Source organism: Peromyscus leucopus, chromosome 10, assembly GCF_004664715.2.
Source record: "Peromyscus leucopus breed LL Stock chromosome 10, UCI_PerLeu_2.1, whole genome shotgun sequence".
NCBI classification, from domain to species: Eukaryota; Metazoa; Chordata; class Mammalia; order Rodentia; family Cricetidae; genus Peromyscus; species Peromyscus leucopus.
In genome coordinates, this window is record NC_051071.1 from 53,505,925 (window position 1) to 53,518,235 (window position 12,311).

Consider the following 12,311-nt stretch of genomic DNA (forward strand, 5'->3'; position numbering starts at 1 on the left):
TACTTAGAGAGACCTACCTCAAAAACCCAACACTGCAGGTCTGGGGATATAGCCCAGCTGCAGAGTGCTTGAGGTTCTTGGTTTAATCTCCAGGACTGCCGAACACACACTAAGTAACTCTGACCCCCTAACTTGATACCTTCCCGTTTTTCCCATTTTTCATTTCATAAGCTGACAAGTTAACCACACCAACGTTTCCTCTCTTGCTGACTTTCCTTTCTTATTTAGAAGCTTCTGTTGTTGATAGCTGTCCTAGTTAGGGTTTCTGTTGTTGTGAGGAAACACCATGACCAAAAACAAGTTGGGGCTCTCACTTCCACATTGTAGTCCATCTTTGAAGGAAGCCACGGCATCAATCACTGGGTAAGAAACTGCCCTCCAGCGGGATCTTCTGGAGGTGTTTTCTTCCTCAGTTGGAGTTCCCTCCTTTCAATTGATTCTAGCTCATGTCAAGCTGACAGAAAAGTAGCAGCACAATTGAGCCCCTGACAACTTGACACGTGGACACATCACGGTTAAGCGATGACCTTTCCTTTCTTGTTTGTCCCTGAATACCAACATTACAATTTAAACATTTCAAATTTTAAAAGCCCCACAGTTGAAAATTTTAAACACTTAAAAAGTCAGTATCTTTTAAATATTCAGAATCTTTAAAATATTCCATCTCTTTTCAAATCCAAAGTCTGTAACATTCCAAAATCTCTTTAAAAGTTCATCTCTCAGCCGGGCGGTGGTGGCGCACGCCTTTAATCCCAGCACTCGGGAGGCAGAGGCAGGCGGATCTCTGTGAGTTCGAGGCCAGCCTGGACTACCAAGTGAGTCCCAGGAAAGGCACAAAGCTACACAGAGAAACCCAGTCTCGAAAAACCAAAAAAAAAAAAAAAAAAAAAAAAAAAAAAGTTCATCTCTCAACTATTACAAAATGAAAATTAAGCTAAATAATTTCTTGCTTCAAGAGGGAAGAACCAGGGTACAGTCACCATCTTAAGAAAGAAAAACCGAACTCCAAGACCGTACAAGTCAACGTCCAATACTTTGGACTTAAATCGTCCAGGCTCCTCCCAGGGGGCGTGGTCACGTCTCTGGCTCCGCCCTCTGCAGCACACACAGCTTGTCTTCTAACTCCAGGGCTGCTGCTTTCTTGGCCATGGTCCCAGGGGACTGGCATCCAGCTGCACATTCACCGATAGCCTCTCCTGGGCTCTCTTCATGGTACCAAGACTCATCTTCTCTATGTGACCCCTTCAATCCTGGGCCTTTGCTACTCAGGCTGCACCTTCACCAAAGGCCTCTCCTGGCTTCTCACAGAGCCAAGCCTCAGCTGCTCTCCATGGCCCCTTCATGCCTTCAAAACCAGTACCACCTGGGTGACAACCAGTACGATCTGGGTGACTCTTGGTGTGGGGGAACCAAGTTCAGCTGCCAGAGTGAGGTACACTGTGGCCACCTCTGGAACACAGCTTCTGTGTGCTGACTCTCGGGAAACACTTTCTAGAAGATTCCACCCCAGTGATGCTGGTCTCTTAATCACCACTGTTTTCTCAGCTCCACCGAACAGCATCAATTAACCCAGCAAAGCAAAGACATCACTTCAGTGGCATTGGTCTTTTGTTAATTACAGCTGACTCTTCAGCCCCTGATGACCAGAACCACAGAATTTTAATTCAAAATAGTAAATATGCAAGTTTCCTGATAGTCTTAAGTAACTCTCAAACTTCCCTCTGGCAAGTTCCCTCCAAAAGTCGATGCAGTCAAGAGTCACTATGCATTGCCTTATGGAGATAGACTATATGGTCTATAATAATTGTTCACTTTTTAAAATTACATTTATTTAGTTATTTGTGTATGTGTGTGTGTGTGTGTTTGTGTGTGTGTGTTGTATACATATGCCACAATGTGCCTTAACACCACAATGTGGAGAGTTTAGAATGGGGTTTAGCTGGGCAGCGGTGGCGCACGCCTTTAATCCCAGCACTCGGGAGGCAGAGGCAGGCGGATCTCTGTGAGTTCGAGGCCAGCCTGGGCTACCAAGTGAGTTCCAGGACAGGAACCAAAACTACATGAAGAAACCCTGTCTCGGGGGGTGGGGGTGGGGGAAGAATGGGGTTAAATATCACATGCCATCTAATCTAGTCACCTACCTATTACTTATATTACCTTATACTAGCCCCAAAATATTTACTTCATTTTGGACTGAGCGATCATGATGTTAACTATAGGCCCAGGTCAATGCTTTACTTATTCAAATCTCACGTGTAGGCTGGGGAGACTGCTGAATGGGTACAGTGAATGGTGTGCAAGCGTAAAGACCTGTGTCTCGAACCCCAACAGCCTTGTAGAGACTCGCATAGCTGTACATAACCCCAGCACAGGCATGGAGGGCAGGACAAGATGGAGACAGGAAAAGTTCCTTTGTTAGCCGACCAGCCTAGGCAGCCGAGGAACTGTCCTACAAAACAGCAAGGTAGAGGCCAACAGAGGCCGATGTCAAGTCTCTGACCTCCACAGATGCATGTTTTGACACCCCCCCTTCCCTGTACATACCCAAACATGCACACACACCAATCTCATGTGTTAGAAGTAGTAACCTGAAAAGATGTCATAGGGCTGGAGAAACGTGTCAGTCTTCAAGACCAAGTTCAGTTCCCAGGATCCGCATAGTGGCTCACAGCTGAGTATAACTCCAGTTCCAGAGGACTTCTGATTTTCATGGACTTTTGAATGAATGTGGCACACATACTGATACTTAGGCATTTATACATAAAACAAACAAATACATATTTTTAGAAGAACTTCTTAGATATAGCCTGTAGTTCGTACCTATTCCACCTATGACCTTGAGGTACCAGCCCCTAGGGCGTGGCCTCAGGGCTAGCTTAAGACCTGAGGGGCACATAGGCCTCACTGTCTTCTCTCCTTCGTGGGCTTGGGTGGTGTGGATTTACTCAGGGGGCAGAAGCAGCATGGGACCAACCATCAGCCTTCCAGGACTCGGCGCCGATTTTGGCCAATCCTGTCTAGTGAGTTGTTCTCCCCAATTTATATCACAATAAACTCCCTAATACTCATTAAGCAGACTTGCTTGGATTTCTCATTATAATAACCATTTTTTAAAGTTTGATTTATAGTCTAGATTGTTCTGGCACAATAGAACGTGCATAGTTTATTGCTAATTGCCATTGCCAAGTTATCCAACAAAATAATCACTTAAAATTTTATTTTATGTATATGAGGGTTCACCTGCATGTGTGTGTGCACACCATATGTGTGCCTGATGCCTGCAGAGGCCAGACGAGGGTCGGGTCCTCTGGAACTGGAGCTGTGGATAGTTGTGAGCTGATGCATGTGTCCTGGGAACAGAACCAGGTTCGCTTCAAGAGTAGCAAATGCTCTTACATGCTGAGTCATCTCCCCAGACCCCAAATAGTCACTTGACAAATCTGTGGCTTTATAAATGCTGGGTTTTATTAGACTTACATCTTTACCAATCTGAAGGGTGAGAAGAGTCCCTTTCCTTGTGGACTAAACTTGTGTTTATCTGTGTCTGAGGTTGCACATGTTTCCAGTGTACTGACTGAGCAACAGAGTGGAGAGAGTCAAGAATGAGGCTCTAGAACAGAAAGAAGCCTTCAAACTTTTAAAACAAAGTCACACTACAATGTTTAATAACTCTGAAGTTGATAGCTAACATTTTTCATTGCAAATTTAGATAGTTGTGAAATGTATTTTCCCGGAATATTTATTATTTCTAAAATATTATAGATAGATTTTTAAATATGTTCCTCTTAATACAAAAAAATTCTACTAAATATTTAGACTTACAGTAAGCTTTGCTATTTGACCTATGGAAAAATGATTAATTTATTACTTGTTTTATATCTAGCTTTCATTTTCAAAATCAAATTTACCTTGCCAGAGGAGTCTTAACTTATTCTTTGGTTCAAATGAACATATCAATATGATTTTGTGACTTAAAAATTTTAATCTAAGATACATAGAAATATAGATTCAAATGAATAGAAGACATAACAAGAATGAAAAAAAAGAAACTCTTTCTTTAGGGAGTAGTTAACAAAAACTGAGGAGGTCTCTGCCAGAACCCCACTCGTCACCAGGCAGTCAGTAAACAGCAAACACACTCAACCTCTCTAACAGAAGAGGGGAAATGTAACTAAGGGGAACAACCCATCTCCTCACCCCGCACCCAACAGTTCTGAAGCTGTGGGGAACACACTTATGAAAGTGGATATCTTACAATACCGGCTGGAGAGGGAAGCAGAGGAGAGGAAAAACGGGTCTGTAGTTCAAGAACAGAGCTGAAACCCTCTTAAAAATCCCCACCTTGGGCTGGAGAGATAGCTCAATGGTTAAGAGGCTTGATGTGCAGCCCTGAGCAACAGAGGTCAGATCCTGGCGCTCACATAACAAGTTCAGCGGGACCACCTGTAATTCCAGCACCCAGGAAGCTGAGACAGGATGATCTCTAGTTCAACAACAGCCTGGGTTACGTTGTGTCTTAGTCAGGGTTTCTATTGCTGCAACAAAGCACCAGAACCAAAGAGCAAGTTGGGGAGGAAAGGGTTTATTTACACCTCAACATTGCTGTTCATCACTGAAGGAAGTCAGGACAGGAACTCAAACAGGGCAGGAACCTGGAGGCAGGAGCTGATGCAGAGGCCATGGAGGGTGCTGCTTACTGGCTTGCTCCACATGGCTTGCTCAGCCTGCTCTCTTATAGAACCCAGGACCACCAGCCCAGGGATGGCACCACCTAGACTGGGCTGGGCCCTCCCCCATTGATCACTAATTGAGAAAATGCCTTCCCGCTGGATCTCATGGAGGCATTTCCTCAACTGAGGCTCCTTGCTCTCTGAGGACTCTAGCTTGTGTCAAGTTGACACACAAAATCAGCCAGCACATATAACAACAAACAAACACACTTACCCAAACTCTGCTCCGGATGGGAGAAGGAAGTCACACCTGAGTTGTTCCTTTGTTGACCTCCCTAGAGATTTTGATCTTGTACTAAACAAGATAGGTGGCAGTTAAATGAGAAAGGCATTGTGAGTGGAGGGTAGGGAAATTTGCCTGTAATACAGTTTCTGTTGTTACTTGCTTCAGTGGGTCTTTGTTGGGATTGAACATACTTAACACATGAATAGTACTTGCTCCAGAGATGCTGCAGGATATTTTATCACACTGTGTGAAGATGTGTCGCCAGTTTGCCTTATCTGCCTAAGGCACCTGATGGGTTTAATAAAAAGCTAAATGAATGGCCAATAGCTAGGCAGGAGAGGTTAGGCGGGACTTCTGGGCAGAAAGAGGAACTCAGGGAGATGAATTTAGGCGCACGAGAGATGCCCGTGAGACACTGAGGAAGTCGGATGTACAGACTGGAGGAGAGGTAAAAAGCCACGTGGCAGAACATAGATGAATAGGGACAGGTTAATTTAAGTTATAAGAGCTGGTTGGGAAGAAGCTGAAGCTAGGCCAAGCATTCGTAATTAATAACAAGTCTCTGTGTCATTATTTGGGGGGCTGGTGGTCCCAAAGAAAGTCCAACTACACAGAGAAAATAGTCAACATTTTTAAATTGCCATGATTATTAATTTGTACATTGCATACTTAGCTGCTTTCCAATATATATTTCCATAAATATTAAGAGTATATGTCTTCATATAAATTACGTTTCACATTATTGCTTGCTTTTTCTTTTTCTATTTCCTCCCCTTCTTCCTTTCTTCCCTTCTTTTCCAGTACTGGAGATTGGACATAGGGCTTTACCCTTGTAACCGCAATCCTACCTCCCATACCATTTCATTTTTAATGTTTTTTTTTTTTCATTAAAAACTTGAACCCTTTCCTTTATACGTATTTACTCATGCATGGCTCTGGAGGTCCAAAATCCTAAAGTCTCCTCTGTTGACAGGGTCAGTCCCTTGGGAAGCCTGTGGTGGAGACTGGTCCATGCTTTTGGTGGTTGCTGGCAGTCCTCGGCATTTAGTTCACAGCTGAGTCTCAGCTTCTGTGTTCATGCAGCCCCTTCTCTGCATGTTGGGGTGTCTTTCTTTTCTTACAGGAACGCCAGTATTAGATTTGGGGTTCTCTAACTCCAAGTGGATCTATTCTCCAACAAGGTCTCATCTTGTGATATATTGTGTACCCTAATAAACTTGCGTGAGGATCAGAGGACAGAGCCAGCCACTAGATTAGACATAGAGGCCAAACAGTGGAGGCACACACCCTTAATCCTATCACTGGGAGGCAGAGATCTGTTTGGATCTCTGTGAGTTCAAGGCCACACTGGAAACAGAGCCAGGCAGTGGTGGCACATGCCTTTAATCCCAGTACTGGGAAGCACACATGCTTTAATCCCAGGAAGTGGCATGGCTGGGCAGAGAAAGATAGATAAGGCGTGAGGATACAGGAACTAAGGCAGTTCAGCTGAGAACCTTTCCGGTGAAGACTCAGAGGCTTTCAGTCAGAGGAAACAGGATCAGCTGAGGAACTGGCGAGGTGAGGTTGGCTGTGGCTTGCTCTGCATCTCTGATCCTCATGCAAGTTTATTAGGGTATACAATTTATCACCTCATTGAGGTTTTGAGTGGACTTAAATTTATTGGGTGGGAGTTGCTGTTCATCACCCAACAGTCTATTCTGTGGCTGCCCAAAATTTACACTTTTCGTTTACAAAATACATTTACTCTACCCCAACACCTCCAAAGATTATAAATTCCAAGATTATAAATCCGCACCCTCATATTATCATTTAAAAAACAAAAACAAAACAAAAAAAGTCACCATCTAGATCAGAGGTGAACAAGATTCTGAGTGCGGTAATAGTTTATATTTAAAGAAACAGGTTATAAAGTGGAATTCAGAAACCATTCTGTAGGGTCAGCTTCTGTGAAGATGACTTGTCTAGTCTTACTTATGAATTACTACTATCATTAGAATATACGAATGTAGCTAAATGTAGTAGCATTTTAAACAATTATATGTTGAATACCTAGTACGTGCCAGGCACTCTACTAGATACCAGCAATTTATCAGTGGAATATTTGTACACACATGAGGTATTGGGGTAGGGATGGAATGCAAGTCTATACAGAGTTCACTTATGTTTCATATGCTTTTTACACAGTAAGCCCAAGGGTACCTTTTGACAATATTTCATGTATTAGTGTTTTGAGTGCGACCTGACACCTGAGGTCCAATGTGGACCATTGCACTGTGGCATCAAGTCAGCATAAAAAAAAAAAAAATACTTGGCTGGGAGTGATACTGAGTACATTTGATCCCGGAACTCTGGAGACAGAAGCAGGTGGATCTCTGAGCTTGAGGCTAGCCTGGCTGACATAGTTCTAGGCTAGCCAGGGCTACATGGTGTGACCCTGTCTCAAAACACAAACAAAAGATGGACTTCTGTGCACAGTAGCCCTCAGGTGATCTGGCGAGGCTGTCTCCTCAGAAACCGAGGGCTGGCTGTGTGGTTGGTCAGAGGAAGAACTTGTTCTCCACCACAATTTGCTGTTCTGTTTTTCTTCAGCACCATCACATGACAGACTCTCTGATGAGTCATTTGAGGTCATGTATGTCTACTCCTTTCCCAAGTGGCATGTCCTTATGCACCTGTTGTCCCAGGCACATGGGAAATACTTGTGACACAGCGTGATTTTTGGGTACGTGATTTTCCTCCTTTTCTGTTCTGTTCACGCTCTTCACTACTTTAGAACTACTAACTCGTCAAGATGCAGCATTGGTGCCCCACTTCTGTGGAGGCTCCCTCTTTGTGCTCTCCACGGTTACCGTCAGCTGCTCCTTACCTCTAGTCTCCTGTAGGGTCTGTCTCTGCTTGTCTCGGCATTCATTCTTGGCCTTTTTTGTATTATTGGAAGTTGATTTATTTTCCTAATGTATAAACTAAGTGAGCTACAGTTCTATTCATGGGCTTTGCAGCTAGTAGGCAAATAATGAAATAAATATACATTTTAAATTGGTTTAATTTCACAATAGACAAGATGAATGAAGTATTCCTGATGCTTTAATTCATGTGGACAGTGTTTTATTGCTTTGATTAGATAGATTTCAAGCCTCAATTATGGAAACATAAGTATGTTATCAAAATAGGTGAGTATAGCAGTCATGTATACTACCATAATCACATTTAGTAACATAGTATGAACATAAACATCTTACTTATAAATGATATTAAATATACTTATAAACATGCTAATAGTTAAAAGTTTTTCTGGGGCTGGAGAGATGGCTCAGAGGTTAAGAACACTGACTGCTCTTCCAGAGGTCCTGAGTTCAATTCCCAGCAACCACATGGTGGCTCACTACCATCTGTAATGAAATCTGGTGCCCTCTTCTGGCCTGCAGGCATACATGCAGGCAGAACACTGTATACATAATAAATAAATCCTTAAAAAAAAAAAAGTTTTTCTATTTGTGTTAGAAAGTCTTTATTATATACTTTTCTTTGGTGACACTGGCTCTCATGTATCTTAGGCTGGCCTCAAACTCATTGTGCAGTTGAGGATGACCTTGAGGGGTGTGTGTGTGTGTGTGTGTGTGTGTGTGTGTGTGTGTGTGTAGTGTAGTCTTGAACTTTGTGTGTGTGTATAGTGTAGTCTTGAACTTTGTGTGTGTGTGTGTGTGTGTGTGTGCGCACAAGCCACCAAGCACATGAGGTGGTCGGAGGACACCGTGGGGGTCATTTTGGTTCTCCCGTGTGCCCCAGAGTTGAACGCAGGCATCAGCTTCCTGCTTCTGCTGCTGCACTATCTCCCCAGCACTGCTGTTGTGTTGTGTTGTGTTGTTGTTGTTGCTGCTGCCACTCTGAGACAGGATCTTCCGTAGCCAGGTACTCCGTGCCTAACTATGACCTTGAACTTCTGTCCCTCCTGCCCTCCTTCCCAAGTCCGTCACAGTGCCCAGCTGTGCAGTGCTCAGGACCCAACCCACAGCTTCCTGTGTGTCAGGGACGCATGTGACCCCGAGTCACATCTCCAGTCCTGTGCGAGACAGTTGTCACTTGTGATTGCTGCAGCCCCTATTTCCATAACGTGTTAATCCTTGGCGAGGCTTTCGGCTTGTTACGAGGTTATTCTTGGCACAGTTATTTAGAGACTTTGGAAGGATAATAAATTATGAGCTAACATGAAATACTGAGCTTTCAATTTAAAATCTGGGGGAAGACAGCTTTAACATTTTTTCTTATTTGGGATTTTTTACTTAAGTGACTGGCAAAACAGAAACTAGAGGTGAGAACACTCTCTTCCTCTCTTGGGTCAATAGTCATCTGAACTGCTGACTGTCTCTTTTCTCTATGGCAGACTCAGTCCCCCCGTTCTTCCACTGTGCTCCCTAGAAGAAATACAATTGTCTATGGACAAGTTTTTCAGAGTGGAACCATCCGATGTTACCAATGGTTGTTTCCTTTCTATTTTAACAAGAGAGGTAAGTAGGAAGAAAAAATCCAAATCCATGACATACCTTGCAATTGAAAACAACACACTCTCATCATTGGAACCCACTTCATGACCATGTTGCCATAGCTGCTCAGATCATCACTGTGCAGCACACAGTCTCTGCTCTCCATGCTTCTCCTCAGTGTTCCTCTTTGACTCATCCATTCCTACCCCTCCCAGCAGTGTGCCAACTGTCAAGTGTATCTTCCTTAACATATAAGAAATAAGCAATGTGATTCGTATGAGGTTTGTAAATGGGGAAGTTGAACTAAGAAAAAAAGTTATTTGCTGGGGCTTATGAATTATGTTAGGGACTAAGGCCTAAAAACCATTTACTTTAGTATGTTTTAATTTTCACTAAATCACCGACAATTATTTAAGATTTGCACACCGATGGTGGCCTCTCACATTAAGAGCTACTGCTTTCATTGCAGCGAGATCCCTCCGAGACAGTGTCTGTGAAGGATGTTCTGGCCCGAGCTGCAGCCAAAGGTCTACTGGATGGGGTTGACGTTGGGAAGTCATTGAAACGGGAGAAGAAGAGGAAGAAATCCAAAACAACACTGCCCAAAGCTCCTGCTCATGATAACAGTGGCATCCAAATGAAAATCACTGAGTTCCTGAGTCGAGAAGGTAAACTGAGTACTTTGCAAGGCGAGGTATTAACAGTAAAAACACCTCTCCCACCAAAAACGGTGTCTCAAGTGGGCACTTCCTCCCAGGTTAGAAAAGCCGGCAGGCCTGCCACCAACAATACTTTAGTGACCACACTGATGAAGACCACCTGTCCTCCCAGGCCAGAAGAACGGCCGACGAACTTGAGACGAACTCGGCCAGAAGGCAGAGTGATTCCTCTGAAATCCGTGGAGATTGCCTTGCCGCCGGTGATGTTCCCATTCTCGAGTCCCCAGGGGGTCAGAGCTCAGATCCCAACAAACAATTTTTACTATCGCTTGGTTGGAGCAAAGGCTACTATGCCGGGCTATGTTCCACCCTCCCCGCCCAGGAGAGGGGAGAAGTCTAAGGAAAGCACCCCCTCCTCCTTCCTTAAACACCCTAAACCATGGCTTTGACTGGGCGGCCCTCCTTCTTCCAGGGTGGCTGGGAGTTCTCTACATTTAGACACCCTTACACAAGATACTGGGGCTTTGAGTAGCTTAGTATCTTATAGTGCAATTTTACCTCCCGAGAATGAAGACAGATGAGAACTACCAATGGAGGGGATCGAGTGAGCGAACGGAGGTCTCATCAGCTCAGTGCTAATCTGTTTTAGGATGCCCAGTTTCAGACCGGCTCAGCTGGTAGAACTTGGCTCACTCACTCCGGGGAGTCTGAAGTGCGGGCTGAGCAGCTGTCTTACCTGAAGGGAGCCGAGGATACCTCCCAGCAGGCTGCTCTGCAGACTTCCTTGAGGGGCTTGGGAGAAGTCCTCAGATACAAAGACTGCTGTCCCCTCCTGCCCGCTCCAGCTCCAGCCAGGAACCTGAACCCACTCCTTAGCCAGGCAGTTACTGTGTGTAGTTGAAGCCTCTTGAATCCCAAATGAGGCCAGCCTTTCCCTTTAGCATCCCACTGTTCCTGAAACAGTACTTGCCAGGAGGTTCTGTAATGGATTGAGCTTTGAGTAGGAGGACAGGAAATGTCTAGTGCCAGGTGTGCAGTCCAGACGTCCACACAAAAAAAGAGGGTTCTGGAGAGTTTCCAGATTCCCTCCCTTCTGTTTACGTCAAACATTGTTGGAAAAAGGACAGTGAGCAAATTTCTACCTAGTTATTCTTGTTCTGAGAAAGAGGCCTAACTATTGAACACACGCAATGGATCATTGAAAAAACTCCCAGATTTCTGATTCTATGCAATGATCAAGTGACAGAGCCGAATGTACAGGTCATTTCGATGGCACATGGTGACCAAACCTTGGTAACTCATTTCTGATGCACAATTAAAATATATTGTAGCACTATGTTAATACATTAAATGTCAATTACTTTTAGCTATATTAACAATTGCCTGCCAATATTGACATGATTATCGTTTCTGGGTCTGATTTTTTTCATCATGGCAACAGAAATTGTTTGACACTAAATAAAGTTATGACTAAAAGTCTTATTTTTAAAGAGTTCCAACACATTCGGAGTTTGAACACAAAGCTTTCTCTTCAGGCTTCAGCCGTGGACAGGCGTGAGTGAGTGCTAAGCGCTCGGTTTCGGTGGTGGCACTTTTGTAGACCGGGGTCTGTTTTTAGCTCTGCTGGCCTTTCCTGGCTCACCTGAAGTGGGAAGGACAAAGGCTTGGTGGGTTTAGTTCTCCCAGGACAGTTTTCTTTCAGCCCGAGACTGAACTTTTCATTAAAATTTGTGAGTGAAGAAAATGAGCTTATACTTCAAGAGGTTTATATTTCTATTCCAAAGAAACCATCTTAGTTATGACTCTTAAAATGCACAGAACGTGGGATGAGAGATGGCTCAGAGGTTAAGATCACTGGCTGTTCTTCCAGAGGTCCTGAGTTCAATTCCCAGCAACCACATGGTGGCTCACAACCATCAATAATGAGATCTGGTGCCCTCTTCTGGCCTGCAGGCATACACGCAGGCAGAACATTGTATACATAGTAAATAAATAAATCTTTAAAAAAAAAATGCACAGAACATAGGAAACAGGTTCCTTCCCAGTTTCGGTCTGGCCAGAGCTACACAGTAAGATCCTGTCTGGGCTGGGATGTGGCTCAGTGGTACAGCCCTTGTTTAGCATGTACCGGGTGTCGTTTTCCATCCCCAGACTTACAAAACACCCCCCACACTGCTTCCATTGCTTAGTTTACGGACATATAAAATACATC

The 12,311-nt window shown here is 44.1% G+C and overlaps 1 protein-coding gene across 5 annotated transcripts in view; it reads left to right on the plus strand.

Moving 5' to 3' along the window:
- Nsun7 (NOP2/Sun RNA methyltransferase family member 7) overlaps nt 1-12,311 on the plus strand; it is a 46,085-nt gene that overhangs the window by 33,257 nt on the left and 517 nt on the right. For 3 of the 5 annotated variants that reach the window (XM_037209066.1, XM_028882258.2, XM_037209068.1), the window contains exons 11-12: nt 9,341-9,464; nt 9,910-11,581. In XM_037209066.1, coding sequence (XP_037064961.1) covers nt 9,341-9,464; nt 9,910-10,548 — 763 coding nt within the window. In that variant the 3' untranslated portion in view covers nt 10,549-11,581. Of the gene's footprint in view, nt 1-9,340; nt 9,465-9,909; nt 11,582-12,311 lie in introns of those variants that run through there. The other 2 variants (XM_037209069.1, XM_037209067.1) reach the window with 2 other exon arrangements.